The sequence below is a fragment of the Schistocerca americana genome, chromosome 1 (genome assembly GCF_021461395.2).
Source record: "Schistocerca americana isolate TAMUIC-IGC-003095 chromosome 1, iqSchAmer2.1, whole genome shotgun sequence".
Classification (NCBI taxonomy): Eukaryota; Metazoa; Arthropoda; class Insecta; order Orthoptera; family Acrididae; genus Schistocerca; species Schistocerca americana.
In genome coordinates this window covers 320,436,651-320,459,479 of record NC_060119.1, presented here as the reverse complement: position 1 = coordinate 320,459,479, position 22,829 = coordinate 320,436,651, and the positions used below count along the sequence as shown (strand labels likewise).

Below are 22,829 nucleotides of genomic sequence, written 5' to 3'. Positions count from 1 at the left end.
ACACAGTCTTGGTTGGGCACACAGTTTTAATCTGCCAGGAAATTTCATATCAGCGCACACTACGCTGCAGACTGAAAATCTCATTCTGGAAACATCCCCCAGGCTCTGGCTAAGCCATGTCTCTGCAATATCCTTTCTTTCAGGAGTGCTAGTTCTGCAAGGTTCGCAGGAGAGCTTCTGTGAAGTTTGGAAGGTAGGAGATGAGATACTGGCAGAAGTAAAGCTGTGAGGATCGGGAGTGAGTCGTGCTTCGGTAGCTCAGATGGTAGAGCACTTGCCCGCGAAAGGCAAAGGTCCCAAGTTCGAGTCTCGGTCGGACACACAGTTTTAATCTGCCAGGAAGTTTCATATCTGCGCACACGTGGCTAAGCCATGTCTCCGCAATATCCTTTCTTTCAGGAGTGCTAGTTCTGCAAGGTTCGCAGGAGAGCTTCTGTAAAGTTTGGAAGGTAGGAGACGAGATACTGGCAGAAGTAAAGCTGTGAGGACCGGGCGTGAGTCGTGCTTCAGTAGCTCAGATGGTAGAGCACTTGCCCGTGAAAGGCAAAGGTCCCGAGTTCGAGTCTCGGTCAGGCGCACAGTTTTAATCTGCCAGGAAGTTTCAGTTCCTAGATGTTTTGAACGTCATTTTCCTTCTGCTCAATGCATTGTATTACAACAGCCTAGTTTAAATTAATGTTTCTTACTAGAAATAAGAATCATAATAGCTGATCAGTATGAGTAGCTCATGCCTGTGAGTTTTAACAATGGAAGACAAACAACAAAACATTCCCTCCATCACACTCCCTTACTCTGATAGTGGCCAGTCTACTTAAACATCCGTGCCTGAGGCAAGCAGACAACTTTATTTTGCTCCTAACTGAACTCGGCGATATCAAATAAAATTAAGCACAACTTAAAATACTATTGCCTCTTCAAGAATTTTTGTTTGTTACTGAGCAGGAAAACTGCATTCTTATGACACTCTCAATGTTAACTGACATTCTGCATTTAGCTGTTAGTCACTTGATAAATATTATTATAAAGTATGACTGAGAACCACGTGCCACAAGGATACTTGATTCAGGCCGCATGCAGCCCATGGGTCACAAATTGATGATCGCTGCCTAACAACTATGAAATCAGAGACTACATTACATTGGTTTGTGAGTGTGGGTGATGTTCTTCTGGGGGCACTAACTATATATTTACAGGCATCACAAAAACTGAGTAAGATGATACTGTCACATTATAATTTTGGTCTACCTTACCTAGAATGGACGATATTTCATAACAACTTTAACACACAGTATTTAACGTCTCATCTCTACTAGAAATGGACATCATTCTTTGTAATCTAACGGTCAGTCACAGAAAAGTGTCTACTCTGTGCAACATCTGAATTTAGACCTTCTCTCCTATGAGATGGAGACATGACACTTTCAGCACTTGTAGTTTCTATAGTTAATAGATGATAATATGACAGTTCTATTGTAGTGCCAAAATGGCAGGGACACAAAAGCTGGTATTTTGCAATTAAGCACAATTTTCATTTACTGGACACACGGCAAGTATCAGCAAGGAAACTGGGTGTACAGTAATTTAAACGTACCTCTGAATCTTCAGGCACTATGTTGGTATGACTTTTCAGTTTATGCACCCATAATAAAGTAAACTGAACTGTAGGATACTTTTAGCCTTCTAGCAGTTCTGTTGCATCCTTGGATGGCTCTAAAAATGTCATGAACTCTTTTGCAGTGTCGTTATAATAACCAATAAGTTATTCAGAGATGCAAATTCTCTGCATGCCTTTCTGTGACATTCTCAAACTGTTTAACTTCAGATTGCAGCATCCAAAATAAGCTGTTCCATCTAGTCTATGTTCCTTACTTCAAGCTTTTTCTGTATGAAATTCACATCACCTGTTCATCCTTCACAGTCATTGATGAAACTCTCTCCCAAACACTGCTAAGACCATCATCTTTTGCAAGCTGGATATATTCTTTCAAATCAAGTTTTGCTTTTCACTCTCCTTCACCTCATCTCCATGTGTCATGATGCTGCAGTGGGCAACAGAGCAGGTATGGAGTAACTAGAGTAGAGAGTCAGGTCATTTGAGCATGAGATTCTCAAACAAGCATGAAGGCAGTCAAATGTAGTTGCTACCCACATCCAAACCAGCTGTATTTACATATGCTAGACATTCACAAACTACATGCACCGAGCAATTCAAGTGAGCATAAAAACCACATGCAAACCTCTAACTGATAGCCCTTTATTGCCCATAGTCATCAGTTTATTCACGAGGGCTTCAAGGATGGAGCACTCAGGACTCCAGTTTCACAACCAATTTGCTACTGGAGGTATGTTGATGATACCTTTTTTGCCTGGCCTCGCAGATTTTTGAACCATTCCAACTGTCTTCATCCCAGGGTTAAATTTACCATGGACATTGGAAGTGATGGGAGGTTTCCATTTTTTAACATCGTGATTTATAACAAACATGATGGTTCTCTGGGGCATAGTGTTCACCAAAAGCTGACACATACCAATCAGTATCTGCACACTAAGAATTGCTATTCACCATTCCAGTGTTGCGGCATTCTCAGGACTCTGGCACGAGAACATATTTCTGACACAGTTTAACCCAGGAACTCATACAATTGACAGCTGTGTATGAGGAAAATGGACACTCTGAGAAGCAGATTTATTGGGATATGGAATTTGGACCATCCCAAGAGGTGCACAAAGAGGAGTATAGCTCTGTCATCTATATTGCTTATGCTGGGGATATAGTGTTTAAGATTGAAAATATTCTGAGGAGTTTTAACATTAAGACTGGGTTATGTCTGCCTTTCAAGATTAAGACATAACTTGGCTCTATCAGATATGATTTGGGACGTAGAAACCCTGCCATATATAGAAATCCATGACAATGTGGAAAGACTTACAGAAGCCATTTGATTCTCACAGATCATGAAAGGCATGTGGAGTGTCACTGCTGTACAAACCTAAAACAGTCATAAAAATTGGTAGTAGTGAAACATTGTGTAAACAAGGGACAAGGAATGAAATTTAATGAGACACTGATAGTTGCCAGTACTTTCAGGTTTTGTAAAAGCATTTATAAAGAGTCAACCAAAATTGGGTTGGCAGATAAAATTATTAATAAAGGCATGGGTTTCCCTCTTAGCAGGGGGTGAACCCTGTACTAACTTGCATCAAGACATAACACATTTTTGTGCTCTAACAGGGGCAGCACCATCAGCCCAGTCTCTGGGTCAACATAATTGTGTTGGGTGATGCATGTGCCAAATACAGTATGAAGGCCTATTTAGGATGATGATTTGTAGCCTTGGATCAGTTTTGGCAGGACTCATCATCATCATCGGCAGCAGCAGCAGCGGCTGCAGTATTCTCCTGAAGATGGTAGATGCATGGATCACCAAAATATAGGGTCATGATTTTATCATCCGGCAGCATACCTCAGAAGACTATCAAGAATTATTACGCTGGAAAGTCTATGAAGTCAGTATTTTAGAGTCAGTTCAGAAGACAGTATTATTTTCAAGTCTACTGCATCAGTCAAAACAGCCAAGGGATGGTGCACATTTGATAGCTTCAGTTTAGATTTCTCCTACAGCTTCTGTGCTTTGGAAACTGAAGAACCATGCAGAAAAACTTTGACATTGTGAGCAATGAGGTTCAGATTATAACAAAAAAAAAGTGTGTTGTAATAACTTAACCAGCCACAACTCATAATTAAAGGCTCTGTGATGGAGCTGCATATTTTCCACAAAGATTTAAATAATGCAGGTCAACATTTTCAGAATTGTTGATACACGATACTAACTGATGTTTTTTGAATAGGTAGTACCTAGTCTTAAGGCTGCACCTTAAACTGCTGCTTAGCTCTATATAGCAGCCATATGGGGGGGGGGGGGGGGGGGGGTTCCTCAGTACATAGCTCTTATGGGTGTTCCGAAGGCTCTGGTGTTTCGTGTAAGTGTGCCATATGGCAGCCATATGGGGGGGGGGGGGGGGGTTCCTCAGTACATAGCTCTTATGGGTGTCCCGAAGGCTCTGGTGTTTCGTGTAAGTGTGCCTTATCAACCTGCACACAAATTTCACATTCCACTGGTTAAATCAAAAGGCAATGAATAGAGTTGCTGAAACTTCATGATCGAATCCTTGTCTCTGTGTGTCTCTATTTGTGCTTTGACATGTCATAAATTGATACTAAGTATTATTGTTTTGATAGCATTCTAGACAGTTCTTTTTGTGTCTGCCATATGCTATTCTGTCTACCGCTGGAATACGATTGCATATGGAACCAGAGTGCACTAGAGTACAGTTATACAAATATCACCACCTAGTGAGAATTTCATGAATGATTTAAGGAAAAAGCGCGCAAAATATAACCCATGCACGAAGTGTCCTTGCTTGCTGACTGTGGGTAACATATGTTATTAGCGAGTTTCTTTTTGTGAGTGTATTATCCCTGAGTTTAGTGAGTTTTGATTTCTTGCGAATAATAGCAGCATACATGAGTTCAGAAACAACACAATATGTGCAATTTATCAGGTAAAATTTTGGAATATGCGGTTAGGATGAACGTAAAGGGAACTGGTACACTCACACCCAATGTAAACATGAATCAAGAATGAGAACACGCAAGAGTATATACAAAATTTTAACAGAGCAATGTGCAGGATGCAGTTGAGGGATTGTGTGTGCTATATCACTTAAACTGCATATTTTTGTAATGCACTGTTGCTCAGGTTGCTCTGTCAGCCACTCACAGCACAAGACCTGTGACATCATGACCACATCCCTTTTCTGTCAAGAAAAGATGCAAATGCCACAGTTCAAGTGCAGAAAACATTAAACATCAGAAATTTATAATTGAAAATACCAAGAAAATTAAGTAGGCAGTGCATTAAAGATCTCTCCAAAACGCATCTGTTCTAGTGAACTGTTGGGAAATGTGACGTTGGAGGATAAATGAACTACCCTATAGATTTTACCTTGGAGTCAGCCTTTGATGCTATTTAGTAGTTCCTTATGAAACAGAAAGAAGCTACAGTATGTAGACGTTTGTCTAGAGTATGATATTCCCCCCTGCACCTCTAAAATATTGGTCGTGGTGACAGACTGTTCTGAAGCGTAGCCCGCGGTCAAGATTAGCTCCAATTGATAAATTTTGTAGCCACCCCCAGTATGAAAACCATGATATGTGCCTGAACTTAACCAATGACAACACACAAATGACTCCATTTAAAACTCCGACACATTGATATACTCAAACACGGGAAGGGACGGAAGACAGGATGATAAAGATTGCTGACAAAACAGCTTCAATAAGAATAAATAAGAAACATAGATGGCGAAACAAAGAATATGAGGAAGCTCTGACAAAACACAAGCAGCCATGTCAAGGGTGGTATTCACACTAGAAGGAAAATTCATTTTACCACTGTAGCATTTTCAAAAAATCTGTTTCTTAATTGGCTTAAAAGTTGTTTCAAACCTTCTAAAATATGGGACAAAAAAATCTGATTCCCAGGGGAAAAAACTGTTCTGTGGAATTCTGAGCTGCTCCTCTAGTGCCTCACATGTCACGAAACAGCCTACTTGCACCAGCTCGATACCCCTGTTGGGTCTGGGTGTAGTCAAAAGCATTTCCACGACAATGATACATTAGCAAGAGCAAGCATCATTTGCAGGTGAAGCAACTGTTAAACCTGAGTCTTTGGAAACAGCCAAAAGTCACACTTAGTATTTTTTATTTACTGGTTTCACTCTTCAAATGAAGAAGAACATCATCAGAATATACAGTTTGAAGTTGGCTGACAGTACTAAAGATTAAACTGTCTGTTTACTGCAGTAAATGATGACACTGACAGGAGCAAATATTACATTTAATCTGTGCTGTCAGCCAACTTTAAACACAATCTTTAGTGCTGTCGGCCAACTTTAAATTGTATGTCCTTAAAATTCTCTAGTTGTTGAGGAGCAAAACTGGTAAACAAAAAATACTAAGAGTGACTTGTGGCTGTTTTCAAAAACTTAATAACACATTAGCTTGGCATCAGCAAGCATCTGTATGTTTACAAAAGACCATTCTTTCACTTTGAATGTTGATTTTTCTGAGTAATATCAACTTTTGACAGTGTATTTGTGATCTTATAGTATATAGTTTAGTCATTCAAGTGAGGAGGTGTGGTAAGAAAGTGTACTCAGGCAGAAAATGTACAAAAACATTGCATCCAAAAAGACATCGAAGCAGTATGTCATTAAAGTGTCCAAGGAATAGATACGAGGCCGAGAGCAGTTCGAAAGGAGTCATTGCCTCTGCTAAGAAACTGAAAGACAGTGACCAGGATTTGGATGCGAATTATGGACTGAGCTATAGGATTATAAATTTTCTTGCCATTTTCTCTGTTATTTCTCAACACATGAAATGTAAAACGTGCAATGCAGACATCATGTTGCAAGAATGAAGTTCTCAAGGCTTAACCTCGACAATAATTATCGCTTGTCCCCACTGCCCAGAAGCTGTTATACCAAGTAGTAAGTTTATATCGAACATATATGAAATCAACCATCCTAGCAAGATGTCTTCTTGGAATAGGGCTAAACAGAATTATAAAGTTTTGTGTGTTCATGGAATTGTCATGACTGATATTTCAATTGTTCTGTGATAAACTAGTGGATATGATTTAAATTGCAATGGCAACAGTATGACAGGCCAGTGGTAAGAGTTTCTAAAAGTAGAATTTTTCAATTTGTTCATGTCTTTAACACATTTCAAGACATCAAATGCATTTTTCTCAGAATACGATATTTCAAAACAGCATACAGCATAACTCTAACAATTTTCAATCTTTTTATTTGAAAATTTAACCTTGAAGTGATCCACATAAGGGACTTTCTATTAGTTATTTTAAACAATAGTTATTAACAAATGACTGTCCTTTTTTGGTGAAAACTGAATGATTTCATTCAAATGCTTGTCAATTGCACAAAACTCAGTTAACTTAAAATCCTCCACATTGTTCATTAGGTACACTCATGTGGATTACATAGATCTTTTTTTTCTCTTTTTTTTTCGAAATTCAAATAGGCACCAGTTATATTGCATGTTGCTGTTCACCTCAAGTTCAACATGCCTCAGGGGAATTGCTGCAGTGTCACTATTTTGTAACATTTTCCAACAAAAATGTTTTCTACATATAACCCAATCTCTGCTTTTGAAAAGAAATGGAAAGTTAGCATTCCCAAACAAAGAAAATTGTGAATTATTAACTAAATATTTCATGAAATTATTATACTGTGATGACCCAAAAGAGACTTCCCACCTCAACATAGAAAGTGAAGTTCTTGTATAAAAGCCACCAGATAAGGAGGAACTTTTAGAAACCATTCAATAAATGAAAAACAACAAAGTAGCAGGTGCATAATTACAGAAACTAGGCAAAGGAAATCTACTGCACATGTTAAAACAAGTAGTGCAGAATATATGTGCAAAAGAAAGAAATTTCAGATGATTGGAAGTGCACCTTAATTTATCCTTCACATAGGAAAGGAGATAAAACTCTTGTCCACAACTACAGAGTGTATCACTCTTACCAGTTACATACAAGATCCTTTTTAAAGTGCTGAAGCAGATCTTGAGTCTTAAGCTCATAATCCAAGACAGAATAGTAAAATGCATGCCATGTGTTACTGTATTTGTGGACGTCAAAAGGCATATGACTGTGTTGACATAACATCTTTGTTCCAAATATTGGAAGAGTTTTGTGTGGATGATAAAACAAGGAATGTAATTTGGTATATACTAATAAATACAAAAACTAAAGATAATTTTTAGTAGAGGTACCTGAAGTTTTTGATGTGAGAATGAGTGTTAGCCAACGAGAGGTCTACCCCCTATTTCTTTCCACTGTGTTCTTGAAAAGATCCAATAATGGGAACAACAACTCAGAAAGAACGGAGCAAATGACAAGATGCAACTGGGCTACAAAAACAATAGACAAAAACAATGTCTATCTCTTACTGACTGTCTTGAAATACCATCCGAAGACATAGTAATGGCAGCAATAACAATCAACATTTTGAAAATAACTGCAGGGAAAAAACACGCTTTAAAACATCTTAAGCAAAATTATAACACATGGCATATATAAAACATTCTACATTTCATGAACATATGTTACAGAAAAATTAAGAATCTCAATAAATTTAAATATCTTGGTGAAGTAATGCAGATGAATGACTGTGACAGAGAGGCTAATAGACTCAGAGCAAGGAAGGTGGAAATGGACTTTCAGTTAAATAAAGGTAAGAGTAATAAAACCGAAATGCTTATATGCGGCCTGGATGTAGTTAAGACAGGAGAAACAGAAAACATGGAAAGAAGCAGAGGGAAATCTGAAGAAATATACTGGGACAAATAAAACACAACACGAATACAGGAACAGGAGTAATGATGATCACTACATCTAAATGTAACAATGAGAAAACAGAAAACATTGTTTTATGGATGTATGGTTCATGCGAATGAAAACAGGTTCTGAAAAGGAATTTTTGAACATGTCAACATCCTGGTGCAAGTAGCACCAAAAATCAGAAGTGTCTGAAAGATATGAAGACTGAAGAACATGTAATTCTGAGCAGAGATAGGTTTCGAAAGAAGGACTTAGATTTTCATTTCCATCTTAAAAAAGAAAACTGGAGCAAAGTGGTCAGATGTATGGCAACAACAGCACTCTGATCAAATGAAAAATTACTGGAAAAACCAGAAGTAATTATTTATGTGGTCCATACAAAGCATAAACTGAGTGGGGGTGGAGGGGTGGTGATGGACCAATAACTCTGCCGTGGAGTTCAAAGAAAAACTTAAGGGAAGAACGGTCAGAAGAGATTCGTAAAGCATAAAATGTAAATCAAAAATTTAAAGCTTTCTTAAATATTTTCCTTAAGCACTTCCTGTCCTGTTTTTGTCCAAAATAATGATGATTAAAATTCAACAGGAGCAGAGACAATGAGCGAATAGCACGTGTGGTGAAGGGATTCGCTGCCAAGAAGAGAAAGACTCATCTACTTCAGAAGGTAAGTAGCTGACAAAAGTTGGAATTAAATGGAATTAAAGTACTTCCTACTCTAGGCTGTTATCAAAAAATTAAAATGTGTGTACTGTACACAAAAACTAAAACATGTCAAGCATTAACCAAAATTAAATGGAAAATTACCAAACAACAAATAATGAAAAACAGAAAACCAGACGATATCCATTTCATGGATAGAAGCTGAAACTGTTGGTCATCAAATTCAGTGATTACTTCCTCAGAGTCACTGCAAAGACTTAACCAGTGAAAAAACAACCAGTACAAATGCATCAGATTTACTATGAGACGCATTCTATACACTGCTGACAGACATTAGCTGCAGATATTTAAACCTGAAGTAGATTTCAAAAAAATCATTATGTTGCTAAGGATTGTAATCATCCTGGTTGTGACAGTGCTTCTCATAGAATATCAAAATCTTATGCTGATTTCATAGGAACAATGAAGTTTTTTTCGTGGGTCAATGGTGCAAGGGATATCCCTCAACATGTCTGAATAAAAACTAATGATACCTATGTACAAAAAGAGAGACAAGAAAATAACCTGTAAATTCAAACTCCTGTTATCCAGTCCATGCTTTTGAAATCTTTTTTGAGGCAGTGGCCTACAACAGAAAACTGGTTCATTTTGCACAGTGTAAATTGTGAACTGCCCCCAAGTTTAGCATTTGTTAAGAATTTTCTAAAGAAAACACCATACATTATCCCACAAATTAAGTCCTGATATGGTTTAACACCAAAAAGTATTCTGTTGATACATTCCGAATCACCCACCACCTTCACTTGTGTAGTATATTAAACCCTAGTTGTGAAAAAAATATTATTGCTTCAGTGGCATCCCTCTTGCGTGGATTGAGTATTGGCTGTACAACAGGAACCAAAAGGCCACATTAGAAAATGCACCACAGGAATAAAACTGAACTCTCGATGGAGACACATGAGGTTCGATTCTGTTTCTTGTTGTGTTGTTGCTCCTAATCTATATAAATAAGCAACAATTGACTTAAATGGACTATTCAAAAACTGAAGTGTGTGCTGATGCCAAGCACACTGATAAAGAACCCAAACCAAAACAGCTCAGGCACAGTCTAGATGACGGCTTAACAGGATTACAACTGGCTCACAGCAAACAGCTTAAGATTTACCTTTACAAACACTCATATTATCCACTTTCAAATAAACAAAGATGACCAGTCCTACCAAAACCAAATGTTAATGGTCATATACTAAATAAAATGTCACATCTAAAACTCCTTTGATTCTAGTTGGGATAGAACCAACAAACAGACAAAATAACCAAGACACTAAGTCTGGCATGCTTTGCACTTAGAAATACCTCTCAATGTGTTTTCCATATTGTTGTTATTCCATCCTGGACTTAACATTGTTTGATTTTATCTCAATGTGGTGACTAAGACAAGACTGCTGGCTTATTTTGAATATTTTACATCCCTTTAACTTTTAGAATTACCTTCTAGGGTCAATGCAGCTAAAGCAAAGAAAATATTCATTCAGCAAAAGTAAGGTACTGGAATCCTTGCCGGCCAGTGTGGCCGTGCGGTTCTAAGCTCGTCAGTTTGGAACCGCGTGACCGCTACGCTCGCAGGTTCGAATCCTGCCTCGGGCATGGATGTGTGTGATGTCCTTAGGTTAGTTAGGTTTAAGTAGTTCTAAGTTCTAGGGGACTGATGACCTCAGTAGTTAAGTCCCATAGTACTCAGAGCCATTTGAACCATTTTTAATGGAATCCTTACATTCACTTTCAGGCACACTTACCCTTTAATGGCATTTGTTGCAAATAATGAAAATCAGTTTCAGATGGAGTGTTGTATATAGAAGCACAATAAAAGATCAAAAAATAGTACCGATGCAGATTTCAACTCCTTGTCTAGGGTACAGAAAATGGTATTTTATATTTTGACGCAAAGATCTTCCACAATCTGTTGCACAGAAAATAAGAAATTGAGAATCTCTATAAATTCAAAAGAAATTTTAAAATAACCTTGCTTGCTATTCCTCCTATAAATATCTGATCGTCTCGATTCATGGATTACAGGTTCCTGTTAGGAGCAGTAGTAACATAATGTAAATATCATTCACATATTGGGCCTAAGGCCTCTGCCGACTGACCAACTGCTATCTACAAGGAAGTCCAAGGAGTGAACTATGATTCTGGGATACATGATCAGCATGTCACCAATCACTACAGGCATTATTGCCACCAGACAAATCCTGATGATGCCACAGCTTCTTTATTCAAGCAGCTTCTCATATGACCTCATGAGGCTGAGTGGACCCACCTTCCTGTTCCAGAAACATCCGAGAAGGGACAAGGGATCAAATCCGTCTCCTTCCACACCAACGGCAGCAATGTTAACCATTTAGCTATACAGGTGGTCATGAGAGTAACGTTCACAGTAAAAAGACCTCTGTTCTTACAGCATACACAGAAGTGCCAGTATATGACAAATAGCTATGCAGTCATGCAGATGTTAAACAGCAATGGATAATAAATAGCTGCAGTTTAATGTAACTGAGAAAGTACCAGCTTATTCTGAAGTAGAATAGATTGTAACTCGTCACATACAGCAGGTGTTGTGTGGCAGACAGGCACAATGAAAAAAGACTGCTAGATATTACTAGCTAAGTCATTTACCAGGTTAGACAAAACAAAACAAAACTCTCTATCTCTCTCTCTCTCTCTCTCTCTCTCTCTCACACACACACACACACACACACACACATACACAGTCATGAGCCACTGTCATCAAAGGGTGCTAAGGGTTGGGCATTAGTGCCTGGAGGTGGAATTGGCCATGTGATTGCGCATGTGCACTTTTGTGTGTGTGTGTGTGTGTGTGTGTGTGTGTGTGTGTGTGTTTTGTTTTGTCTACATGTGATGAAGGATTTAGATAATATCTAGCAGTCTTTTTTCACTGTGCCTCTCTGCCTCTCAATGCCTCCTTTACGTAATGACTACCATTCTATCCTTTTCATATTGTTTTTATCCTGTTCTGAATTTTCCACTCCTATAAATGTGCATTTATAACATTGCTGTTGAATGTTGTCCCGATTTCTTCTGTTTTGTTTATAGGTTTTGATTCTTTGCTACACCATAAGATCGCTACTGGAGATGGAAATAGATTGCATGCTTCAGAAAAGGCAAGTGAAGCTGCATATCTAGCACTGTCTTAAAAGAAAAGAAACAAAGTAGTGAAAGTAAGCTTCACCAAACACACACACACACACACATTCATCATGGATAAAATGCAATTATATTTCAGTTCAGTATAAAAATCCCATACCCTACTCAAGCACAAGTAATTATTCTCATTAAGTCCACTTTTTTTTCATTGCTAATGAGAATTCATATGCTCAAGGTATTTTTTGTAAAAAGTAATCCCCTGTATTTGCGAACTTTTCCATTTCCCCTCTTGTTTTCATGGTTTTCAGTCCAGAGACCGCTTTGATACAGCTCTCCATGCTACTCTATCCTGTGCAAGCCTCTTCATCTACGAATAACTAATGCAACCTACATCCTTCTGAATCTGGCAACTGTATTCATCTCTTGGTCTCCCTCTTTGATTCTTACCCTTTGCACTTCCCTCCAGTACTAAATTGGTGATCCCTTGATGCCTGAGAAGGTGTCCTACCAACCGATCCCTTCTTCTAGTCAAGTTGTGCCACAAATTCCTCTTCTCCCCAATTCTATTCAGTACCTTCTCATTAGTTAAGTTATCTACCCATCTAAACTTCAGCATTTTTCTGTAGTACCAAATTTCGAAAGCTTCTATTCTCTTCTTGTCTAAACTGCGTATCATCCGTGTTTCACTTCTGTACATGGCACACCATGAAAATACTTTCACAAAAGACACCCTGACACTTTAATCTATACTCAATGTTGACAAATTTGTATTCTTCAGAAACACTTTCCTTGCCATAGGCAGTCTACATTTTATATATCCACTCTACTTCTACCAGCATCTGTTATTTTACTCCCCAAATAGCAAAACTCATTTACTACTTTAAGTGTCTCATTTTCTAATCTAATATCCCCAGAATCAACTGATTTAATTTGACTACATTCCATTATCCTTGTTTTGCTTTTGTTGATGTTCATCTTATAACCTCCTTTCAAGACACTGTCCATTCTATTCAGCTGCTCTTCCAGGTCTTTTGCTGTCTCTGACAGAATTACAATGTCATTGGCAAACCTCAAAGTTTTTATTTCTTCTCCATGGCTTTTAATTTCTACTCCAAATTATTCTTTTGTTTCCTTTGCTGCTTGCTCAATACACAGGCTGAATAATGTCAGGGATAGGCTACAACCCTGTCTTACTCCCTTCTCAACCACTGCTTCCCTTTCATGTCCCTCGACTCTTATAACTGCCGTCTGGTTTCTGTACAAATTGTAAGTAGCCTTTCACTCCCTATATTTTACACCTGCCACCTTCAGAATGTGAAAGAGAGTATTTCAGTCAACATTGTCAAAAGCTTTCTCTAAATCTACAAATACTAGAAATGTAGGTTTGCCTATCTGTAACATATCTTCTAAGGTAAGTCATAGGGTCAGTATTGCCTTGTGTGTTCCAGAATTACTACGGAATCCAAACTGATCTTCCCCGAGGTCAGCTTCTACCAGTTTTTTCCATTTGCATGTAAGGAATTCATGTTAGTATTTTGCAACCATGACTCATTAAACTAAAAGTTTGATAATTGTCACACCTGTCAGTACCTGCTTTCTTTGGGATTGGAATTATTATATTCTTCTTGCTCACCAGACGGAAGAGTTTTGTCATGGCTGGTTCTCCCAAGGCTATCAGTAGCTCTAATGGAATGTTGTCTACTCCTGGGGCTTTGTTTCAACTTAGGTCTTTCAGTGCTCTGTCAAATTCTTCACGCAGTATCATATCTCCCCTCTCATCTTCATTTACATACTCTTCCATTTTCGCAATATTGCCCTCAAGTACACAGTCCTTGTCTAGACCCTCTATACACTCCTTCCAACTTTCTGCTTTCCCTTCTTTTCTTAGAACGGGTTTTCCATCTGAGCTCTTGATATTCATACAGGCGGTTCTCTTTTCTCCAAAGGTCTCTCTAATTTTCCTGCAGGAAGTATCTGTCTTGTCCCTACTGATATATGCTTCTACACCCTTACATTTGTCCTCTAGCTATCCCTGCTTAGCCATTTTGCACTTCCCATCAATCTCATTTTTGAGATGTTTGTATTCCTTTTCGCTTGCATTTTTATATTTTCTCCTTTCATTAATTAAATTCAATATCTCTACTGTTACCTAAGGATTTTTACTAGCCCTTGTCTTTTTACCTACTCGATCCTCTGCTGCCTTGACTATTTCATCTCTCAAAGCTTCCCATTATTCTTCTACTGTATTTCTTTCCCCTGTTCTGGTCAGTTGTTCCCTAATGTTCTCTCTGAAACTCTCAACAACTTCTGGTTCTTTCAGTTTATCCAGGTCCCATCTCCTTACATTCTCACCTTTTTGCGGTTTCTTCAGTTTTAAACTACAGTTCATAACCAATAAATTGTGGTCAGAGTCCACATCTGCCGTTGGAAATGTCTTACAATTTAAAACCCGATTCCTAAATCTCTCTCTTAACATTATATAATCTGTCTGAAAACTTCCACTGTCTCCAGGTCTCTTCCATGTACACAACCTCCTTTCATGATTCTTAAACCAAGTGATAGCTATGATTAAGTTACGCTCTGTGCAAAATTCTACCAGGCGGCTTCCCCTTTCATTCTTTAACCCCAATCCATATTCAGCAGCTACTTTTCATTCTCTTCCTTTTCCTACAATTGTATTCGAATCCTCCATGACTACTAAATTTTTGTCTCCCTTAAATATCTGAATAATGTCTTTTACCGCATCAAACATTTCTTCAATCTCTTCATCATCTGCGCAGCTAGTTGGCATATAAACTTGTACTACTGTGGTAGGCATGGGCTTCGTGTCTATCTTGGTTACAATAATGCATTCAGTATGCTGTTTGTAGTAGCTTATCAGCGTTCCTATTTTTTTTATTCATTATTCAACCCACCTCTGCATTACTGTTATATGATTTTGTATTTATGACCCTTTATTCACCTGACCAGAAGCCTTGTTCCTCCTGCCAACGAACTTCACAGTCACAACTATATCTAACGTTAACCTATCCATTTTCCTTTTTATATTTTCTAACCTACCTGCCCGATTAAGGGATCTGACACTCCTGATAATGACGTCATCCTGAGTAGCTCCAAATGGACTGTTTCACCTCCAGAATATTTTACCCAAGAGAATGCCATCATATTTAACCATACAGTAAAGCTGCAAGCTCTCAGGAAAAATTACAGTTGTAGTTTTCCCTTGGTTTCAGCTGTTCGCAGCAGCAGCACCACAGCAAGGCCATTTTGGTTGATGTCAATCATCCAGACTGTTGCCCCTGCAACTACTGAAAAGGCTGCTACCCCTCTTCAGGAACCACATGTTTGTCTGGCCTCTCAACAGAGAATCCTCCGTTGTGGTTGAACCTACAGTATGGCTATCTGTATCGTCGAGGCCCGCAAAAAAGCCTCCCCACCAATGGCAACGTCCACAGTTCGTACTCATATTTATGCCATCCTCCATTTTACAATGTAAGGCAATATTAAAACATGGCTAGATACAGAGAATTTTACTTACCTCAGGCTTAGATCTGGAGATGCACATCTGACAATAGGACTTGGCACAGGAGGAACAACGCGGAAAGCAAATGTCACATAATTCTTCCATAAATGCATGTACATATCTCTTTCATTCACAGGTTTTTTTACTGTTGCCGATCCACGAAGTAGAGATGCTCGGTTATCATTAACAGGCCTATAAAAACAAAATAGTGTACATCAACACAGAATCATGCAATCATAATTAGAATGAGACACAAATTAACTTTGAAAATGTTGATAAGCAATATTTGCAAATAAAACAATGAGGCTGACAGTATAACTCCTCAAGTGGCAACATTTTGTGTCCTTGAATGCGGTGACAGGTCAACATCTTAGCTATCTTGAATGCAAGTTTCAATTCATTAGTGGTATTCAGTGTCCATTCTGAATTTTTTCATGAAGAAGATCTTACTTGTGGTTTATGAAAATAAATGATGATAATTTTGAGCAACAGTTTTCAGAGTGATGTGGCAAGGACGATAATACCTTGTCAAAAAAAATCAGGATATATTTACCTCTGTGCTAGCACCTACTAATAGCCCCTGTCTAGGATACTGGTGCACAGGTTCAACAGCTCTGAAGATAATTGATTGTATTATTATTGGACTCGGGCTCCAGCATCTGGAGTCAGTGGCCATGTGTGTGCGAGTTGTGCTTTTATGACTGTATGTGTGTTTTCTATTTCAGAAGAAGGAATTAGTCCAACAGCTTAATCTTTAGCAGTTTTTTTCATTGTGCCTGTCTTTAACTCAATGTGCTGTCTATGTGGTGAGTATAAATCTATACTTTCTATATTGTTGTTATTCCATCCAGGGCTTCCCATTGTCAGAGTATGATGAAAGTTATTTTACAAGTTAATGAAAGAAACATCACAGAAAAATTTTAGAAGGCGCTGATCATTTTAAAACTTTTTTTCTGCACAATAATATCAAATTCTTGCTGTGGAGTAAATTATTAAATGAACTTCACAGTCACACAAAATTGCAAAATATACTGCTTTATACAGTTATAAAAATGAAATTCAAGCTACTAAACAAGATGGGATTATTTCAAGTATGCCCACTTGTAACCTCATTGTGTTAAACAACTATTTTCACAAATGAGCTAAATCATATGTTAGTAATTAACCAAATCATCTAAAAAGCTGAGAGAAATAAATATAGATAGTAGGGGAAATGGTACATCTTTCACCCCAAGCAAAACAAGACAAGTGAACAGGAGACAAAATGGATTCATTATCGTAAAAGGTATGTTTTGACATCTTGCATTCACTTCAAACTTTACTCAAATTTTCTGGGCACTGTACCTTGGTTCCACACACTGATTATTCCTAACTGATGTTTTGTATACTACTATGCTGTACATCATCAGATGACCTGTAGGTAAGATGGTAAACTCCGAAAGCTGTTAACTGAACAAGCACAATTCTGTGACTGATTAGCAAGTCTATGGCCCCTCTTTCCAGACCACCCACTGAAGTCTGCTGCAGTTGGAGGGGAAATACCAAGTCAAAATTATTAATATCTATCATCACGCCCTGAAATCTAGAAACTACTGTCACAGACAATGCAGAAGCCTCTAATTTAGAAATCTGAGAGGTAATACAGTTTTGCAGATAGACAGCATCCTCAGTTTCCACTAGCACCAGTTCCCTCATGATACTCTTTGTTTCATCATACTCCTCTATGTCACTTGATCCCTCAGTCTACTTTTTTTTACCTTGCTATTTCATCTTGGGCTCTTATTATGAGCTCTCTTTATCCCTTTTTCCTGTCTTATGAGTGGTCACCACCTATCCTGCCTCCATGCCCTCCTGTCACCAGCTGTTTTCCTGAGTAAGCACTGTATTATAAGAAAAGTTGCCACTCACCATATAGCAAAGGTGCTGAGTGGCAGATAGGCATAACGAAAAGATGTCACAAATAAAAGCTTTCGGCCAGTAAGGCCGTTGTGAAAAGTAGACTACAGATGCACATACAAACACACACTCATGCAAATGGAACTCCCACACACATGACTGCAGTATCAAAACAATCGAGGTCTCAGTTGCCTCAGACTGCAGTTCTGTGTGTGCGAGTTGTGTTTGTATGAGTGTGTGTTTGTGTCTGTAGTCTATTTTTCACAAAGGCCTTTCTGGCCGAATGCTTTTATTTGTGACATCTTTTCGTTATGCCTATCTGCCACTCAGTATCTTTGCTATAGGGTGAGTGGCCACTTTCCTTTTCATAATATCATTACATTCCATCCTGGATTTCTGGATTTTCTATTGTTTAATCTACTTAGAACTTAAGTTGAGCTTAATGTGATCAGACGTATTGAATAATGTATTTGAAGTAATGAGTTATTGATAACTGGATCCGTTTTCATCACTGGTGTAAATAGTTGAAGCAATTAAGCAGATTATCACTGAAGATGTGCTCATCATTCAGTAGCTGGAAATAGGGACTCTTATAGCATTACCCTGCCTGGAGACGAAGTCAAGAAGAATAAGTTCACGCATTGCCATGGTACGGAGTAGCCAGACCATGAAAACAAAACATAAGGCAAACATATTTGAAGAACAACGATAAAAAATAACTCAGATCACATTAGACCGACAGATCTGCCACACTGTGTTCCCTACTCATGGTGTTACAGTCAAGTCGCCTTACAAACACATGAAGGGGAAACAACACTCTGCCTCACATTGCTTTTATCCACCTCTGTGGAATCACATCTGTCACCATATTATTACCTCCTATCATCCTGTTCCATCTACTCCTTTTCCCTTTCTTCTTTCATGTCCTTCCCACCCGTTCCATTTGAGATCACTTATCACTATAGATCAGATCAATCCACTAGTTAGACTGCTTCTCACAGGTGTAGTGCCAGTATTTCTTCCTCCTCCACTTACTCCTGGCGTATTCTTCATATTGTTATTTCATTTTCCCGTATTTGTTTGTTTGTTCTTTTCCAATGTAATTATTTTGTCAACAGTTTTAACCTCTCACTGTGTACATGAAAAGTGCTCTTGTTGCCTCCATTTAAGTACTGTTCTATTTCCATAATCTTCATTACCAGAGCAGAAATTTCTGTTCCCAAGATACCACTATCCCATAATTAGTGCTAAGTTTTTTGCCACCATATAGTGAATGGTGGAAGTTGTCTTGTACCACTGCTAGTCATACCTTTCCTGTTCTGCAAATGGAGCATGGGAAAGATGACTGACTGTATGCCTTTGCACAAGCCCTTAACCTGTCTTGTCTTGTCTTGTCTTGTCTTGTCTTGTCTTCATGGTCCTTACGAAAGACACACAATGGTGGGAGTAGAAATGTTCTGCTGTCAGTGCAAATGCCAGTTCTCTAAATTTCCTCAATAGCATTTCACGAAAAGAACATCGTCTTCCCTCCAGAGATTTCCATTTGAGCTATCAAAGTGTCTCCATAATATCTGCATGGAATCCAACTTGGTGGTGGTCCCAAACACTTGAGTGGTACTCACGAATGGATCACACTAGTGTTCTATGCATGCTCATCTTTATAGATGAGCTATACTTTCCTAATATTCTCCCAATAAATTGAAGTTGACCATTCACCTTCTCTGCTACCAACCATTCATGCTCATTCAATTTCATATCACTTTGCAAAGTTACGCCAAGACATTTAACATGTTGACTGCTACATGAAGCCATGTGAAAACTCACATTAGTCCAATGGTACTGTGGTACAGCAATGCCAAGCTGACCTCCAATATCAACACTTACTCAATGCAGGTGTGTAAATATATTAGGGCCTATGTTTCTTATCGTGGTAGAACATAATTAGATTTAAAATGAAATGCTTATTGACATTCATTCAATGTGTTGCGTGGCAAGTCTGTTTTGTCATGGTTATCATTTAGCCCACTAGATAGGATTTCATAGAAATTAGCTTGTTGCCTGAGATCTGTGTACATTCCAACATAACAGTAGAACTGTTTGACATCTATACTCAGTCAGTTCTCGGAAGTCCTTGGTCTGGTGTAGACAACCATCTGTCTCTATTTAAAAACATAAACTTGAAAATGACAGTACAAAAGATGGTGGTGAAATTATTTGTGCCAAAAAATGTTGCGGAGGGTTGTGTTCTCGTCGTCAGGGGAAGAGGAGGTGAATACTGAAGAACAGCATGATCCAAGAGGTGATAAATCAGAGTTTATACTTTTTACCTGCCCTGGGATTAAAATTAAAAATACAAACCAGCAATGAGCTAAATGTTCTGGAAAAACTGTTTGAAGAAATTGCTTAACAAACAAACTTACATGCATTGCAGTAATGAGGAGGTGGATGCTCCCAGCACTTGGGAAAATAGACAGTGAAAAACAAAAATGAAATAAAATAATTTTTTGGGCTAATTCTATGGATGGGATAATCAGACTACCATCCTTACAGTTATATCAGCCCATGCTCCTGAACATATGCAAAGAATTCTGAAAACAAATCATGTACAGAAACCTATGCGAAATATTACGGGGAGAGATACATTTTGCAAATAGCAAAAAGACTAACGGTTCCAAAAATTTATCCAAAATACAACCACTTATAAACACTTTGGATATAAATTTTAAAACCTACTACATTTCATCAGAAGATATACGTACCAATGCAGCTCTGATTCCATTTCATGGTCACACTATATTTGGACAAGATTTAAAACAAAAATGCCACAAACATGGAATGAAAATATTTTAATATTTGTGTTGTGCTGCGACTCTGGTTACGTGTGTGCCATTCACGTATATACTGGGAAAATACTATACCACTGAAATTGTAATCTCTCTTTATAGAAGTTTACTCTGTGAGGGACACATGCTGTATACCAACAACTACAGAAATGGTGGCCAAATGAATCAATAAAAATATTCATTTACTAAGAACATTACATTCAAATCAACGGGGAACTCAACAAAAAGTAGAACCGAAAAAGTAAAATATGTTACTGCAAAGGAGAATAAGAAAGGAATAACCAAATAACCATTTTAAAATGGAAAGATAATCATGACATACTACTTCTGTCAACAAAGCACTCATCAGAAATGGTAAACTTTAACATCTGATGGGGACCCAACATGAAAGCACAAATTGTAATCAACTATAACAGAGGAAAGACAGCTGTCGACTTATCTGACTAAGTGAATGTCAATAGTAATCCACTATGCAGATCTATTAAATGGTATAGAAAGTTAGCCTTTGAGCTTTTACTGAAGACCCTGATTCTGAATGTTCACATTTTATATAAAAATATCACCAAGAAGGTTACCAGTATCACCGCATTCAAGAAGAAATTACCCATCCACCTCACAAACTGCTGAGATCCAAGATATTGTAAACTATGCTACGAAGAAAATGTGAAACAATTTCAAAAACAAATGGCCATAAAATTTACTAAGGAACTTACCATATTTTATGGTACCTGTGAACCTTTTTATGTTTATCATGTTTCAATAAATTCATTGAAACTTTTTGGTCAGGAAATCAATTACTTTTACTGACATTAATGATATAATCATCTAATAAAAATATTAAGTAAATGTTAAATACATTTTAAGTAATTACTTAACACAATATAATTTAAAACAATGTATTTTTCAACAATATTGTGAAAAGGAAAGTTGCTGCTCACCTTACAGCGCAAATGCTGAGTTGCAGACATGCACAACAAAATGACTGTCACAAACAAAGCTTTTGGCCAGTACGGCCTTAATCAAAAATAGATGATGATGATCTCACACACACACACACACACACACACACACACACACACACACACACTCAACTCACACTGCAGTCTCAGGCAATTGATGCCACACAGATGTAATTTTTTTAGTTTGATATGTATTTTACACCGTCAGTCACTGATAGCTGGCATGGCCTAAATGGAAAGTTTACTGATGTGGCCTGAACAGAAAGCTCATTGTCAGTCACCAATGACTGATGTGGCTCTTAATGTGTAATCAACGTGACTGTTTTAAGCAGCATGTCACTAATACTGTATTCGAACATTACACAATAAGTTTTCCTAATTACCTGTGTTAACTATTTTTTTTATTTATTTATTTTTATTTATTTATTACTAAAAAGAAAGATGATGAAACTTACCAAACAAAAGCGCTGGCAGGTCGATAGACACACAAACAAACACAAACATACACACAAAATTCTAGCTTTCCTTCTCCTTCCCTCTTTCCTGACGAGGCAACCATTGGTTGCGAAAGCTAGAATTTTGTGTGTATGTTTGTGTTTGTTTGTGTGTCTATCGACCTGCCAGCGCTTTTGTTTGGTAAGTTTCATCATCTTTCTTTTTAGATATATTTTTCCCACGTGGAATGTTTCCCTCTATTATATTCATATTTATTTATTACTATATACATGCGTCACATGCGCTTTCTTTCAGCTGCTTGGGACTTGCAATAAATGCAGGCTAAGTAAGGGGTCAATGCCACAGAGTACTCCCTGTAAAATCAAATTTGGTTTCCATCTGGACCTAATGACGTAATTGCTTTCAACTCTTTCAGTTGCTTCACTATACCAGGAATACTCATTATTAGCTTCTCCATATGGGAGTCTGTTTGACAGTCAAACAACAGTATGTCTATATAATCCTTCTTGTGTATGGTTCCTTAAATATGAAATTTAAAACTTCAGTTTTCATTTTGCTGCCTTCTACACCAGGCTGGTTGATGAGTGACTGACAGTAAGTCTTCAATCCACTTAGGGATTTTACTTAGGACCAGAATTTTCTCAGATTCTCACCAAGATCTTTCAATAAGGTATGATGATGGAAGTCACTGAAGTTTCGCGCATCAGTATTTTTATAGACACATGAATTTATACTAATTTTTGCCCATCAATATTTACATAGTCCTCAGCATTTCACAAATTTAGTTGTTAAACCTCAGTGGGTCTTTTCTGTTCTTAATCTGCTTACCCAGCACATACTTCTCCAGAATCTGATTTATGATTAGTTTAAGCCTTTCCCTTAATTCCACTACATCCAT

At 37.9% G+C, this 22,829-nt stretch overlaps 1 protein-coding gene across 1 annotated transcript in view; it reads right to left on the bottom strand.

Moving 5' to 3' along the window:
• Positions 1-22,829, bottom strand: part of LOC124598646 (protein furry) — a 1,150,963-nt gene that overhangs the window by 1,048,998 nt on the left and 79,136 nt on the right. Inside the window, exon 18 of the mRNA XM_047136016.1 lies at positions 15,793-15,969. Coding sequence (XP_046991972.1) covers positions 15,793-15,969 — 177 coding nt within the window. The remainder of the gene's footprint in view (positions 1-15,792; positions 15,970-22,829) is intronic.